At 48.8% G+C, this 16,919-nt stretch overlaps 1 protein-coding gene across 6 annotated transcripts in view; it reads right to left on the reverse strand.

Moving 5' to 3' along the window:
* Positions 1–16,919, reverse strand: part of GAS7 (growth arrest specific 7) — a 281,536-nt gene that overhangs the window by 130,242 nt on the left and 134,375 nt on the right. The window contains exon 1 of one of the 6 annotated variants that reach the window (XM_054535442.2): positions 2,516–2,534. The exons of 3 other annotated variants lie outside the window; for them this stretch is intronic. Coding sequence is in view for 1 of the 3 variants with exons in the window: in XM_054535435.2 (XP_054391410.2) it covers positions 533–613 (81 nt within the window). In the remaining 2 variants the exon portion in view is untranslated. Of the gene's footprint in view, positions 1–532; positions 635–2,104; positions 2,125–2,515; positions 2,535–16,919 lie in introns of those variants that run through there. 2 more of the 6 variants (XM_063718018.1, XM_054535435.2) reach the window with 2 other exon arrangements.

Consider the following 16,919-nt stretch of genomic DNA (forward strand, 5'->3'; position numbering starts at 1 on the left):
GAGAGCTCTTTCTACTAGAATAAAAGCTCCATACAGCAGGGATTTTGTTTTGCTCACTGCTCTATCATGGTGCATACAAGGCCTGGCATCACCCCTTGGAATGTGCTAGAAGACAAACCCCACTGAGTTTAAAGCTTCACGGGGTACAGTCATTGTTATGTCCATTGCTGTGGGTATTCAATAAATATTTGCTGAAGCTAAACTGCAAATGTGAATTTTTACCCAAAACTTTGTAATTCAAGACATACAAATCCATCAACTTGTATGAGTATTCAAATGAAAGAAATAGGAAGGTTCTGTTAGAGCCATGCAAGTGAAGACACCACCCCCTTACCCTCCAGGCACTGACAGAGAAAATTAGGAAGACAACACAGCCACTGGGAAGTAATACTACAAATACAATGCATATGTAAGTCATTTCTTGCTCAGTACAGACAAACTCCCAATGCAAAAATCCAGTGAACTGTGTGCTGCCTGGTGGATTTTCCAGCTCACTGCGGGGGGGAGATTAGTGAATTAGTATTTCATTCACCTCCTTTTCTGCTCCTGTCCATCCCAGAACCAGGATACGAGTTTCTCCTACAAGGCCAGTGCAGATGAAGCATTGGGCCATGTGTGAGGACCACGCATAACTGATGTTCCCTTTCTGTCCAGGCATATGCCCACAATGAGGACTATTCAAGCTTTAGGGACACTCTGCTGGGAGGACCCACAAACAAGAAGTCTTTGTTTTTCATGTCCACCAAAGCAACACTGTGCTATGTAAGGCACCACAGTGGCCATTTTCTTTGCTGTGGAACTCAGTCTTGATTTTCTGCATGTTAAAAACTCATATTGAATGGACCAAGTCTTGTTTTCTTCCTTAAATCGGGTAAGACCAATAAACCACGCCATGGCAAAGCTTTCTGTCATCAAAACCCTCTTTATATCATCCTCCCTCTAAGAGCTGTCCCTGCTTTAGAAATCAAAGTATGCGGTATGATCTCAATATGGAAAATAGCACTCCCTCACCCAAATGAAGTACTAAAGAAAGACACAGACACATTAACAAAGCTTATCTTTGTACTGGGGGATTCTCTGGTTGTTTCAATTCTATTTCTTTCACCAATTTTAAAATTTTACTTTATTTAAAAATATTTATTTTTTGATTTTTAAAACTTGTTTTGAAATTCCTTTTTTTTTTTTTTTTTTTGAGACGGAGTCTCGCTCTGTCGCCCTGGCTGGAGTGCAGTGGCACAATCTTGGCTTACTGCAAGCTCCACCTCCCAGGTTCAGACCATTCTCCTGCCTCAGCTTCCTGAGTAGCTGGGACTACAGGCGCCTGCCACCATGCCCGGCTAATTTTTTTGTATTTTTAGTAGAGACGGGGTTTCACCATGTTAGCCGGGATGGTCTCGATCTCCTGACCTTGTGATCCGCCTGCCTCGGCCTCCCAAAGTGCTGGGATTATAGGCATGAGCCACCGCGCCCAGCCTGAAATTACTTTTACAATCAGCAAATCATCATATACAATCCCAAATACACTATATGATCCCAATTGTGGAGAAAAATATACACAGCATAAAAAAGAATGCCCCTAATCATTTTCTTATTTCTGTTTTTCTATATTTTCCATGTTTTCTATAATTAGCATATTAATTTTAATACCTTTTTAAAATTCTAAGCTTATTTTCTATTATCAGCTAGTACATGAATATCACCTTACTAAAAATATTTAAACAAGTCCAATAAAACCCTCCTTGACATATCCCATCACATTTGACATCCCCTAAAATGACCACTATTTATCAGGTAGGGTTTATTGTATTATCTCTCAAAGACAAAATGACTTTCTCAACCAATGCAAGGCTAACACAAAAATTAGAGACAGAAGGCACCTTAGTAATCATCCAATCACATCTCACCATTTTACAGATGGGCAAACTGAGGCCTGGAGACAGAGCTTGGACACTGAGTCTCCCCAGTAACCACACAGAGTCCTCTCCTTGCCCTCTGCCCACCCTAAGCCTGGGTGCAGATGTCACCCCCATGACTAGAGGGCTAGCACATGGTCAGACGGCACAGCAGAACCAAGGCCCCATTCAGGACCACTCCCCAAGCTGACCTCCACACTGCTGGGAAAGGTGACCCCCTCCATCAGGCCCAGCTCTCTTCTGCTCAAGCACAAGCTACTTCCCGTCTGTTAGCAGCCAGGCAGACCCCATGAAAGGAAGGGCCCAGGGAGGAAACATCTGTGTATACAAGAGGGGTGAAGTCATAAGCCCTCTTGACTTTCCCTTTTGGCAAATCCTCTTCTGCCTAATTTTTTTTCCCCTACATCATTGAGATGCAAAGCTCCATTCAAACAAGGGGGCCTGGAAGACTCCAGCAGCTTCTAGAAACCAAAACTTCCATTCTGCTACAGAGATTCTCAAAAGAAGGTATGTCTTGTTGCACTGGGGTGTGGGCGGGGCTAAGAACAGAAGATATATGCCCCGCAAACCACTCAGTTGACCACAGACATCCACGTGCTTACCCCTAAACCCAGCTTCTGCCCTTCAGCCAAGCAGAGAGGAAGCTCAAATGCAGGTTCCACAGCTTCTCAGCCATATAACCTTGGCCAAGTCACTTCACCTCTACAAACCTCATCTTTTTTCTTTCCCACATAGGAAAACACAGAGGCCACCACCTACTTCATTGAATTTTTGCGGGGACTTAATAAGACAGTAGAAACAACGGTGGGTACATATTAGCTTCGTCCCATACTTTCCCATCCTCTTGAGAAAAGCCACCAACTGAGGTCACCAACGCTGAGTCACTCATGTTGCCCAGACTTTCCCAACAGCACGGCTAAACTCTCCAGAATGACACCTTCTAACCATTCTGTCATAGACTGAGCTGACTGAAGGAACAACAGAAAGAGCACGTGAATGACGAGACTAGAATTCAAAGAAGCATCAGAATAGGTTCTCATCAATGGCTTCGCGGGCCTAGAGCCCTCCAAGTAAATACATTTGGAAAAGACGTGGTTTCTTGGCTCGCATGGACTGTCCCCTAAAGTAACTAAAGCCATTAGACAGACAGAAAGCTGAAGGAGACCTGCCAGTAAAACTCACAGGGCGGAGAACACACGCAAGTCCACGAGGGCTACAACCATACAAAGCTGCTGGGGTAAATGAAAACAAGATCCAGAAACAAACATGGTCCTTGACCAAGAACTGCAAACAAACCAGTGCAAGACCCTGGCAAACTTCCGAAAATGGCTGCACATGCCTTCATTTGAACACTCTTGCCATGCGCAAGGACACTGCAAGAAAATATCGTACTCCAGATGGATTGCTCAAGCTCCCAATGAGACAGGCTAGATAACAGGCCGGAAAAACGGGTTAAGTTTCCCTTTTTCCCCAGCATTGGATATCCCCCAAATCACATTCACTGCCTTTATCTCTCCATTAGATCTTATCTTTTTGTTGTTTTTAGTAGCTAAAGGACTACTGTGGACCAGTAACTTGACATACAGTAGTTTATCTGACCCTTATAAAAACCCTGGGAGGGAAGTATTTATTTTCATTTTATAATCAGGCTAGCCTGAACCCAGTGGTCTGTCTCCAAGACTGGTGCTAATTCCATCTCACCCCACACTGTCCCCCGATTCCTCCATCTACAATCATAGAAAGCTGATGGGCTGAAATGAAAACAAGCCCCAGAAACAAACATGGTCCCTGACCGAGAACTGCAAAAGGCAGCTCCCAAAACACTTTCCCATCATACCTGAGGCTCCTCTGCAGCGTCTAGGAATACGATATCCAAAGGCAAATACTCCAGGGTGGAAGTTACAGTCGAAGCCATGACCTGCCAAGGCCTTGATCATCAACTGTCAAATTGATAATCAGGTAGAAGGTAACAGCAGATTGCCAGTGAGGAGCCTCATTAACTGGTGGGAGGGGTCCCAGCCGGGAGAAACAGGTCTAAGAGGGCAGGTAGGAAACTACCAAGAGAAGCATCTCCACAGCAAAGAGCCGTGACCAGCACCCTCGAGTGAAATGACACCCTAGAAGGATGCCAACTGAGTGCCACACGCTGCGTAGCTGTGAGTTTTGTTTTTCAGCTGGCAGAGCTGGGAGCCCCAGAAGGCACCCCCTGCCCACCCACGCAAAGCAAGCAGCACAGGCTGCCAGAGGCTCCGTCCTCACCCTGACGCACTCATGCTCAGGCAACAGAAAGCCCCTCTCGTGTAGGCTGAATTCTGGGAGCCTGGGTTCAACTCTCCAGCCCAGAAGGGGAACCACCTTGCTCTGTCTAGTGGGCCAGGCTCCTCAGTTTGGGGCTTTCTCCTGGGCAATTTAGCCCCTGCCCATGCCCAGCTTCTCCTCCCCTGTGCACAGCCACACCTCACCCCCACAGCGGCTCTCCTTTGGGTGGCCTGAGATGAGTGGCCTTCATCCCTTACTCATGGGAGCTCCTTGAGAACAACAATAGTGTCACGCTCAAATCCATCCCCAGGCACAGAAAATGTACACAGTAAACACACATTGGCTAGATGGAGTTCTTCCTGGTCTCTGAGTAGGGTCTTCAGCTCACCTAGAAAGTGGGTTTCTTACTTTCCCGGGGTCATCCAGGCAGCAAGGCGGGGGAAGAGAGGGAAACGAGAAGGCAGAGACAAAAGCACTGCCCACACATTTATCTATTTTACCCTAGGAGGGGTCTGGGCTACTTAAATGCTCTCAGGGGTCCCCAAACCACAAATGAATAAAATGGATCAAGGGGAAAAGATCATCAACGGCTTCGCGGGCCTGGGGCCCTCCAAGTAAATACATTTGGAAAAGACGTGGTTTCTTGACTCACGTGCACTTGTCCACTAAAGTAACTAAAGCCATTAGACAGAGAGAAAGCTGAAGGAGGCCAAGTGATCTTCTATGAAAACAGCAGTCTGAGTTACCAATGCTAGATCTGAAATGTACATATGTGGCTGGCTCTTGCTGATATGATTTTAAAGAACTGGTATATTTTCACCCAAGGACCCCCAGCGCCTGAATACTTGGTCATCCTGGAGAAGCCCTTGTTTGTAGGGTCACACACCACCGGCCCCATGGGAAGGGAGCCCAGGAACCATCTCTCCAGAACAGTTGAAGGCACCAGGACTCTTCATCAATGTGGCATCTGTGGAGCCCACAGATGCAAGTGCTGAATCGTCTAGAAAAAACGGGACTGAGATTTGCTGAGATCTCAGAATCTGGAAGAACTCCTCCAGCCCTCTCCGCAGGTACTGACTCTGCCTGGAGGGGCACAGCAGTGAGATCCTTAACTCTTCTTTGGCTAGGGAGCCTCACCTCTCTCCCCCATGGGTCTTAAAAGGAGAGGAGAAAGTGACAATAACAGGTGCTGGCTTCCTATCCATCCCCCGAGCATCAGAGTGGTGATTCTCAAGCTTCAGCATGCGTCAGAACGGCTGTTAGGACACAGTCTGCCAGGCCCACCCTCCAAGCTTCTGGATCCGTAGGTCTGGGTACCATCCAACTATCTGAATTTCTCACAAGCCCCCAACTGATGCAGCTGCTGCACACGTAGGCACTCCACTTTGAGAATCACTGGTTTCAAGAGAAAAACAAAGACGGTCTGTTCTAAATCGACCTCTGGACCTAGAAGATTAATCTTTAGGAAACACAAATTCACTTTCAGAAAGAGACTCTTTTAACTTTTTTTTTGAAAAGCATGGCCCTCTTACTTTCCTTCGTTTCATACACATGGGTGCAGGGAATATTTCCTGCTTTCCCTAACCATAAGAAAAGGAATCTAAATGAAATGAATAATGGCAACTGTTCCACTATTGGCCTTAGCGCTGGTAACAGCAGAGATGGGTGGGGACTGCGCAAATTGGAAACCCACTACTTATCATCAGCATATTGTTGCCAAGCAGGGCGGCAGGCTCGGTGTTGCTAGAGCGTCTCGTTTTTGCAAGAGAAGCTGGAAATCTGGATTTTTAATGTAAAACCTGCAGATTTTAAGATGTTGGCAACCAACTAAAACATTTTTAAATGAAACCATGGGCAACCAAAAACAAAACCACCACCAAAAAACCCCCCATGAGTCTGCATTTGATTTTGCATACTGGCTACCAGTGTGCAACCCCTGACTGTAACTGTTGGGGACCTTTATAAGCAGTCGTTTGAAGAGGGAGTTCCCTGGTTCTAACGAATTGAATACCACCCACCTTAGACTAAAGTACCAATCAGCACGTCTGCTCCACACCACACATCCTTTTAGCCAGGACCTCTTACACTGGTGGGTGCAGCTGCATGCCCGCTTCCAGGGGATCTGTGACCCCCTTCCAAGGGCTGCAAATGTGTGGCCCGCTCCCACCCACCCGAGAACTGGGCTCCCTGAGCCTGGGCCTAACCTTCTTTGGAAAGGAAGCACAAGACAAGATTCCTGAGGCAGAAGGGACCCTGGAAAGCCTGTCCTACTCAGTCTCTGGAAAGGAGCAGCTCATCAGCCGAGAAGGTTTGGAAGTGGAGGAGGTGCATAAGGAAGCTGAAACAGGTTAAGGAATGAGGCAAACACCACCAGGAGAAAGCAGTCAGGGGCGACGCCACACATCAAGCAGGCTGATAGAAGAGCAGCAATTTGGGAACGGAGGAGGAAGCCAGCCAGGCACAGTGGCCTGGGGTAGGATAGGTGCACATCCTCGGGTCTGAATGCGAAATGACACAGCCATCGTGGTGAGCAGAGAGATGCCCATGGGTAGCAAACCCAAGCACTGGAAGCTAGCACCTGGGAACGTGGGGCATGGTGGGAAGCAAGGCTGGATCCACGCCTCGTGGGAGGTGTGAAGTACCCAAACCTGCAGAGATAGGTAGAGTAGGAACGAGTGCTCTGGGGCCGCTGGGAAGAATGCACAGTGATGTGGCCATAAGCATCCTCACTCTGCCCACAGGAGCTGTCCCCTGGCGGACCTCAGGCCCTGGCCACCTCCCCGTTCCCAGACTTCCCGCTTTCCAACTGGCTTGTTCGTCCCTGTCTGTACCGCACTGCACATCAGCTTCCCAAAATGACGTTGCATCCTGATACCCACTCCACTGAAAACCCATCCCCTCCCCCTTTCCAGGTTGGCCAGGTTTTCCCCCACAAGGAAATCGGCAGCCACCTCCCGGAGACAGTCCAGGCCCATTCAGCCACCGCTGGAGGCCAGCAGTTTTCAAACTTTATTTTCAAAGTCTGGTTCACAATAAAAAACACATTTTACTTCACAACTCAATATACAAAAACAAAGCAAAAGTTTCATGGAACAATGCTTGCCCTTGCCACACGTAACGTGCTGATATTTTTCTGCTCTGGTTTTTGTGCGGGTTGACACTGATTGCTTGCACTGTGTGACTCATGATGTATGGTTTGGAAAACAATGCTTTACCTGGTCCCAATCTCCATTTTTAGAATCTCTTTTTTTAAATCCATCTCAATCAACAACCCCTATAAAGGATTCCTTCATGACACTTTCTTTGACCCGCCAGGGAGAAGTGAATTATCCTCAATTCTGAATCTCCCAGCCCCTGCAGACTGTATATCATTCCTGGGCACTTAGATGATAGTCATATAATTTTTCTCTTTTCTAGAACAGGGTCCAATGTCCGGGTGCAGTGGGTGATACCTATAATCCCAGCACTTTGAGATCGCTTGAGTTAAGGAGTTTGAGACCAGTCTGGGCAACATAGTGAGACCCCATCACTACAAAGAATTTAAACATTAGCCAGGCATGGTGGTGCATGCCTGCAGTCCCAGTTACTTGAGGGGCTGAGTTGGGAAGATTGCTTGAGCCTAGGAGTTTGAAACCAGCCTGGGCAACATAGTGATAGCCTGTCTCTACAAAAACTTTTAAAATTAGCCAGGCATGATCATGCACACCTGTAGTCCCAGCTACTCAGGAGGCCGAGGTGGGAGGATCGCTTGAGCCCAGAAATTCGAGGCTGCAATGAACTATGAGCATGCCACTGCACTTCAGGCTGGGGAACAGAGTGAGACTCTGACTCTGGAAAAAATAAATAAATAAAAAATAAAAATAAATAAATAAATAAATACATAAATAAAAGAACAAGGTCTGAGTCTTTGGCTCCAACACTTAAAATATCTGTCAAATGGGCTGGGCGCAGTGGCTCACACCTGTAATTCCAGCACTTTCGGAGGCCGAGGTGAGCGGATCACAAGGTCAGGAGATTGAGACCATCCTGGCTAACATGGTGAAACCCCGTCTCTACTAAAAATACAAAAAATTAGCCGGGTGTGGTGGCGGGCGCCTGTAGTCCTAGCTACTTGGGAGGCTGATGCAGGAGAATGGCGTGAACCCGGAGGCGGAGCTTGCAATGAGCCGAAATCTCGCCACTGCACTCCAGCCTGGGCTACAGAGCGAGACTCCGTCTCAAAAAAAAAAAAAAAAAAAAACTGTCAAATGTTTGATGTTATAGGAGAAGCCCGAAATGACATATTCTGACAGCAATAAAATTGTACTACATTTCACACCATACTGATCAGAGGAGCTGTCTGAAGAACTCCATCTTCAGACCAACTCCTCTGGCTGGACCAGTGTTCTGATACCGGTGCCATCCTCTCCCAGCCTCAGGAGAACAGAGATGTGGCCCGCTATGGTGGGATGCCTTATAGTTTGCAATACACTCTGCTCTCAGACACATCACACCCCTATCACAGTTCTCAATAGGTTCACACTGGCTGTAACACTGACTCATTGCAATGCCAGGGGAAGATATTTAGCACATCTTGAGGTCAGGTGGGGAAATGGAGCCTCAGAAAAGTTGACAAAACAGTCACACAGGTAGAAAGTGGCTGAATCCACCCAAATCCAAGTTTTGTAGATTCAAACTTCCGTGCTCTTTCCAGAAGCCGATCCAGATCAAGTTATACAATCCTGTGTTCATTACACGTCTCCGGCTTGCAAAACCAGAAAGGAACATCCGGGCGTGCTGTCCGCGCTGTACCCCTTTCACTGTTGTGTACACCCACACGCTGCCTAGTCCCATGACAGAATGCACACAAATGTGGCATGCATGAGTAAGTCAGAAGACCGGTGTGGGCCTGGTTTCCCATCCCACTTTCCCCAGAGCGGCTGTGTGACGTCTCGCACAGCGTGTCACCTCTCTGAGCATCTCCCTCATCTAGAACCTGAGGGAGCTGTATCTGCTGGTTCCCAAGGACCTTTTTAGGCTTCTCCTGAGAACTCTATCATGCTACTTGGAACCACGTGGCCTCTACAAAATCTCGCTACACTGGGGAATTTAAGAAAAGGCAAACGGAGGAGAAGATCCAAAACAGGAAACTGAGGTAAATCCCAGGAAATCAAGAAAAACTCACTTCCCACAGAGCTCATCTCAGATACGTCCCCTGCCCAAGTGGCTTTCTCTTCTTTCTAGACCCTTGGGTCACAGTGCAACCCAGACTCACTGGATACATGAGAAGGACTGATACACGGGAAGACAGAAGAATCCCTCAAATCCCCCCAAAGCAGAGCCAAACCCTAGCCAAGCAAGAGGTCATCCAAGGAAGATTTCTCCTCCTGCAGGAGTGGCGGCTGACTCGCACTCAACCTGGTCCAATTAGCTTCGAGCATCTGCATCAAAGATAACCAGCAGAGCCCTGGTTCCAACTCACCTCAGCCTCGTGGTGTGTCCTTATGCAAATCTGACACGCTGGTCATTTTCTGCCACCATCCCCACATCCGCTGCTTCCCCGTGGCATCGACTAATTCACTGTGCAAAGCAGCATTTATATATAGAAAGTTGCAGCCACGCAGGTTAGCATTAAAATAGAGACTTGACGTTGCCGTGGCAACCAAACAAATGATATTCAAAATGAAAGAGAAGTATTCTGCAATCGGGAAAGCATGTCCACAGCCTTCCAGGGCAGCTGGGCCCCTTCCCCCTGAGGGTGGGTGGGATGCCCCTGGAGAAGTGCCTGGTCCTGATGAACCTCCACCTCCCCATTAGGTCACCCACTCTGCTTTCAGCTACAGCCGTCATCCCCTGCACATGCTCCTTCCGGTCTGGAGTGGACCCGAGGCCAAGACACTGAGGGAGTGTGATGATCCAACCAGGCAGAGCAATTTGCAAAAACTCTACTCCTTAAAGCGCCAAGGAGAAGCAGCTCTGGTGCATTAGTAAGGATGCTTCTGGAAACAAGGCTGGCCTTCTGCCACTGCCTGCCATAACGAAGAGTCGAGATGCCACCAGCTAGCCAAGTGACACTGGGCAGGCTTCTGTACCTCTCTGAGCTTCCAGCTTAAAATGAGCCGGAAGTGGGCGGAGGGAGCAACAGTGCAGGTAGGGTCTTCAACCTCATGACTCCGGGATGTGCAACGTTTCCCTGCTACCACCACCTCCTTTTTATACATTCCTCTTGGATATTGCTGAAGCCCCAGGGCCAGACAGAAGCTACTGATTCCCAGGTCTGGCACATGGAATAACCCTGTCACTTTCATTCTGTACACCTGGCCACCACCCAGAAAGCCCGCAGTCCCCAAGACAGAATGTCTAGATTCTGGTCTTCAAGGAGCTCCTAACAAGGCTAGGGGCCTTGAACAAATCTTGGACATTTCTGGGGCTCATTCATATATGTCAAAATCAAGTGTGATCCAGAAAGACTGAAATTAAAAAGACTGACAATACCAAGTGCCAGCAAGGATGCAGAGCAACTGGAATTCTCACACTTTGCTCGTGGGAACACAAAATGGTATGGTCCTTCTGCAGGGCAGTGTGGCAGTTTCCTGTAACATTAAACATACATTTACCATGTGGCCCTCAATCCCACATGTAGACTCTGTTTCTGAACCAGGGGCGACTTTGTCCCCCACCGAGGACATCTGGCAAGTCTTGGACACATTTACGGGTTGTCATGACGGAGGTGGGAGAGACTGAGTGAGTGCATTAGCTCCCTGCAGAGACACCTGTTGTTTCCAAAGAGACACCTAGAACCAAGAGTACCTCTGACCTAAGCTGAGGGCCAGAGAGGGGCCTTGGCTGTGCAAATCCACCGAAGGCTCTGTAAATGGTCTCCCTTCTGACCCAGCCCAAGCTCCTAAGCCAGGACCAAAACCGACTGTGCCAATCTGCTTCCCTCTCGTGGAGCAGTTCCCAAACCAAATGCAAACCTCATGGTTGCCCCACTGAACCCTGGAAGAACACAACTTCCTACTTACCCAGAACAACAACTTCAAAGCCACTTTGCATGGTTGCTGGCTCCGAAGCCACACAGAGATGACGGATTACAAGGAAGAAATCAGAACCATATGGATTTCATATTCAGCAAAATAAACAGAATTACAGCATTGGGGTTGGGCTCAAGAAACCAGGGGGCTGTGTGTTTGGCCCAGAGCCCAGGCTTGGTGGCCCCCAGCATGGGCTGGGCTCTCCCAGTCTCTCTTCCCCACCCACGACTCCCACAAACAGCGCCAGGGGCGTCCAGCCTGCTGTCTGCCCCTCCTTGCCAAGGCCCCAGCGAGCAATCCTGCTTCGGCTGACATTTTCGTGTTTTATTGAGTTTTTTTATATCCTCTTTTATGGCACAGTTGAAGATAGTTCAGCTTCTTTTCTAGTTTCATCCAAAGATGCACACAAGCACTGACAGGAATGCTGTGTCGTTAACGACAGTGTGACAGCTCTGGAGCCTCTGGGGGGAAGCTGTGGGAGGGGGCAGCTGTGGCACCCACCCCCTTTCAGGCCCCTGGTTCATTTCTCCCACAGCGAACTGTGCTGGGCGTTCCCACTCCCAGCCTCCCTCTCAGCCCAGAACAGAGGAACTCCTTCCTCTCCCGGTTTCTAGGGGAACAATATGGCACTCCATGTGTAGCCTGTGTTTCTGAACCAGGGGCACTTTTGCCCCCAGGGGCCAATGGGGCAATATTTGGTGACATTTACTGGCCAAGGATGCTGCTAAACACTCAACAATGCACAGGACCACCGCCCACAACAAAACAATCATCCAGCCCAAAATGTCAACAGCAACACGGCCGAAAACCCTGGTACAAGACACACTGACCAGGCTTCAGTTGGTTCCCAGTGCCCCCGACCCAGGTGCATGTCCACGGAGGGATCAAGCTCAGGACTTTTAGAGATCACAGACAAGTTCTGACCTACAAGAAGGAGGAGTATTTACCATTCTGGTAATTACTTTAAAGTAAATTCTAGGCCGGGCACAATGGTTCATGCTTGTAATCCCAGCACTTTGGGAGGCCAAGGCGGGTGGATCACTTGAGGTCAGGAGTTCAAGACCAGCCTGGCCAACGTGGCGAAACCTCGTCTCTACTAAAAATACACAAATTAGCTGCGCAAGGTGGTGCACACGTGTAATCTCAGGTTACACGTGTAATCTCAGGAGGCTGAGACATGAGAATCACTTGAACCTGGGAGGTGGAGGTTGCAGCGAGCCGAGATTGCGTCACTGCACTCCAGCCTGGGTGACAGAGTGAAACTCTGTCTCATAAATAAAATAAAATAAATTCTACAACTGATCAGGATATCATTTGATCTTCCAACGATTCTCCATGGATATAGAGAAAAGTTAAACAAACTTTAAAAACATAAAATGCATCTTGCCCATAGAAACCACACGAACACAGTGGGCACAGATCATTTAAATATCCTGATGTGAATAACTTTAAATAACACAGCTAATTCTGCTTTGCTGGTGGGTTGCTTTTTGGTCTCAGAAATCCCTGAACCAGCAAATCAGGGCTGCTCACATCCCTATTCTCTCCCTTTCCTTTCTTCTCTCCCCCAGGAGTGCTGAGCCACCATTAGCTGACGCTAATTCCTAATGACCCTGCAGATCTCAGCTCCCACCGCAAATGCCCTCTCACCCCCCAGGATCCTGTGGGTAGCCGAGCAGTCCTGCACCACGTGGGTGAGGCCTGCAGTACTTGGGGCAGCCCAGGGGAAGGTGGGGATGTCCAGGGAGCTCCATCCACACTGTGCAGACATCAGGGGGCACACAGTAGGATGGACCCCTCCCCCCAGCAAAGGCAACCCTTGCCTCGCTCTGTGCTCCCACTTGCCTGCGGGCTGGGTTTCCCAGAGTGTGCCAAGAAAGGAAAGCTGAGTGGCTCTGTGGTGGTTTCACGGGGTTTCCCCCAGAGGAACAGACAGGCAGAACTTGCTAATGCCTCTTCTTTGTCATTCTTGCAAAAGGAGTCCCTGCTCCTGCCTACCTCCATCAAAATAATAGGCAACGGCATGGTGGCACCTGGCACATGTGTGTGTGTGCACGTGCGCGTTTGTGTGTCTGTGTGTGTGTGTGTGTGCGCGCGTGCGCGTGATACTCACAAAGACATCCCCATGTCCTACACCACAGGAGGGCCCCTGCCATCCTGCTCTCTCTGCTGAGGAAACCTCTTAATTAACTTCTCTGTTGCAATGATCCACCATTTTCTGCCAAAGCTACCATCTCTGCTCCAAAGCAGGGAAGCAGCAGCTCCAGGAAAGCCCTGACAAATCATCTAGGTTCTACGATTATGCTTATTCCAGAGAATGAATTCAAGGTTCGAAGAGTTCGGCAGTTTGCCCCAGGCAAACTGGGGCAGAGTGCATACACTTAAACAGCTAATAATGGCGGTGCCGAGATCAGGGTGTCAGGGGGAGGATCTCGTCCAAGGTCATGCTGCTCACAAGATACGACACTGAGGGCTAAGTCCTGCACATCTGGCTCTGGAACTCTTAATGCATCACCTCCACTCTAACCTGTTCACCAAGGCAGGTTCCTGACCACCATCTAGTATGGCTCCACCATGGGTCACCCTCCCTGACCAAATGCTTCCTTCAAGACACTCAGGTCATGGGCTTCCCCTTACACGGGTGGTGAGGGGGGCAGAGGAAGCGTCTTTTTTTCATCCAGCCACAGCAGTTCCTTTGTTGCCTCAATGCCCCTAGTGAGTCACCTCCTCCAAAGGCCATTGCCAAAGAGAGCCCCATTTTAGCACGAGCGCTCGTCCCCACTTCCCTTTTCCATTTCCCAATGTGGCCCTCACCAGCTCCAACATTAGTCACGTAAATGCCAACAGAAGTTCAAAGATGCTCTGATAATGTGATTTGTAAACATGAGGTCCCAGCGGTGGTGGCTGCTGCAGCTTCTTGCCTCCCTCACTCAATCCCCTACACCTTCTGGGGCCTCCCGGATCGACGTCTTCATTTCCCGGGCTCCGCAACACGCAGGGACTGTGAGTCTGCTTTTCACACGTGGGAGTCTCGTGCCAGAGGCCGGGGCAGAGGGAAAGCCTCACAGCATGATCTGGCATTTCCAAGCACACCCTGGGGGTCTGTGACCTACAAAGCACAGCAGGCTCTCGTAGCATCTGTATGCTGTGTGGGCCTGCCCAGCGGCCATACGTACCCTGGCTTCTGAAAGAAGTACCCTGATTTTTCTACTGTGGAACCACCTTACCCCATTCTCAGCCCTCGAGGTTTCCGGGAGCAAGTGGCTCATGCCTGGCCAATTAGCACGTGCCCTCTCCCCAACCACAGTACTAGTTCACGAAGGGGCATATTACCCATCTGGGGCTGGATACCTGGAATTTGGTTTTGGAATTACTGGGGAAAGATGTATTACTATGACAGGATGCAAGCCTGAAGCTGCTGATGGTCACGTTGACACCTTGCAGAAGTCTCACTGAGAACTGAGCCAATGCAGAAGGAAGGGGGCTGATGAGGAAGAGAGGGAATCAGAGACAGAGAAACATCAGACTGCTGACACTGTTTCAGCCACTTGATCAAACCATGCCTGAAACTGAACTTCCTGGGACTGTTCCTTTTTTGTTTGAATCCAATTTGAGTGGGATTTCTTTTCACTGGATCTCGCTGTGTCCCCAGGCTAAAGTACAGTGGTACAATCACAGCTCACTGCAGCCTCAAACTCCTAGGCTCAAGTGATCCTCAGCCTCTCAAGTACCTGGGACTACAGGTGTGTGCCACCACACCTAGTGAATTTATTTTTTATTTATACAGATGGAGTGACACTACGTTGCTGAGGCTGGTCTCAAACTCCTGGGCTCAAGTGATTCTTTTGCCTCGGCCTCCCAAAGAGCTGGGATTATAGGCCTAAGCCACCACACCTGGCCTGAATAGGATTTCTGTAACATTTAATAGAAAGAGTCCTGGCTAACAGTTCCTTGGTAAAGGGCAAGGTATACAGATAGCAACAATCAAAACTAAAGAACGTAAAGCAGGGAAAATTTAGAGATTTGGTTCCTTTCTTGAGCCTGCACTTGTGGGTAAGCTTCCAAAGATATCTGCATTTCTAAAAATCTTCCTTTGGCCACTATAACACTTGGTGTCTTAAAGCAACAAAAATGTATTCTCTCTCACAGTTCTGGATGCCAAGCGCCCAAAAATTAGTATCACTGAGCTGAAATCAAGGTATTGATAGGGCCATACTGCTCCCAGAGGGTCAAGGGGAGAACTCAGTCCTTGACTCTTTCAGCTCCTGGTAGCCACTGGCATTCCTTGGCTTGTGGCTGCATCACTCAAATCCTACCTCCCCAATCATACCCTTTGTCTTCTGTCTATAGTCAAATCTCCTTCAGCTTCTGTCTTATAAAGATGCTTGTGATTACATTTAGGGCTTACTCAGATAACCCAGGAAAACCTTCTCAACTCAAGATCCTTAACTTCATTGTACCTGCAAAGACCTCTTTTCTAAATAAAATAACATTCCCAGGTTCTGGGGATTAGGATGTAGCATATCTTGGAGAGCCATTAACAGCTGCCCTCATCAGGCCAAGTCGGACCATGGATCAGAAATGTTGCTGTCAATACCTCTGATGCTTCCCCAGGTACTCCTGGCTGGGACCTCTGGGGCCAACTGTGCAAGTCACAGAGCACTGGAAGAAGAAATAGCCAGAATGTTGGAGCTGGACTCAGAGTGGAAGATATGCAAGAGCACAGAGTGCCAGGGAGGTTCAGCAGGATTGGGAGTCCCAAAGGAGGTCTATCCAGAGCTCAAGTTAGGGGGCTGTATGCTTGGGGCCAAAATGTAACTTGACCTTGAAATAAGATTAAAGGAATTAGAGTACACCCCTCTCCATACCCCCATTTCCCCAGTGACCAGATTGCTACGGCATAGGGTAAGAAGGCACCATCTGTAGTACAAGTGGGAGGGAGAGGAAAGTAGAGATTGAAGAAGCGCACGAGAGACTGTGACAAGGAGCCAAGGCCAGGCTAATTTGTCGCCCAGGCTGGAGTGCAATGGCACGATCTCGGCTCACCACAACCTCTGCCTCCCGGGTTCAAGCGATTCTCCTGCCTCAGCCTCCTGAGTAGCTGGGATTACAGGCATGTGCCACCACACACGGCTAATTTTGTATTTTTAGTAGAGATGGGGTTTCTCCATGTTGGTCAGGCTGGTCTCGAACTCCCAACCTCAGGTGATCCGCCTGCCTCGGCCTTCCAAAGAGCTGGGATTACAGGTGTGAACCACTACACCCAGCCTGGCCAGACTACTTTTTTTTTTTTCCCCAGAGACGGACTCTTGCTATATTGCCCAGGCTGGTCTTGAATAGCTGGCCTCAGGCCATCCCCTCACCTCAGCCTCCCGAAGCACTGGGATTGCAGGTGTGAGCCACTGTGCCTGGCCTACAAGGTCAATTTTTTTAAAAACAGTTAACTATTTATTTCAAGGTCTATTAATTGGGAAAAAACATATAACTAGTTCAGAAAGCCTGCAGGACATCATGACAGCCTTTCTCTGCTTGGACTGGCTCCTGGGGTCACTGAATTTTGGAGTCAGGGGGAGCATTTCCAGGTCACCAAGTCCTGACAGTGTAGTGGTAAAGAGAGTAGACTTGGGAGCCAGACTGCCTGGGTTCAAATCCACACTTTGCCAGGACAAGTTGCTTGATCTAGCTGGACAATCTCAAGTCAGCAATTCCCGTGAAGACAAAAAATAGTAATGAT

This window comes from Pongo abelii, chromosome 19 (assembly GCF_028885655.2).
Source record: "Pongo abelii isolate AG06213 chromosome 19, NHGRI_mPonAbe1-v2.0_pri, whole genome shotgun sequence".
NCBI lineage: Eukaryota > Metazoa > Chordata > Mammalia > Primates > Hominidae > Pongo > Pongo abelii.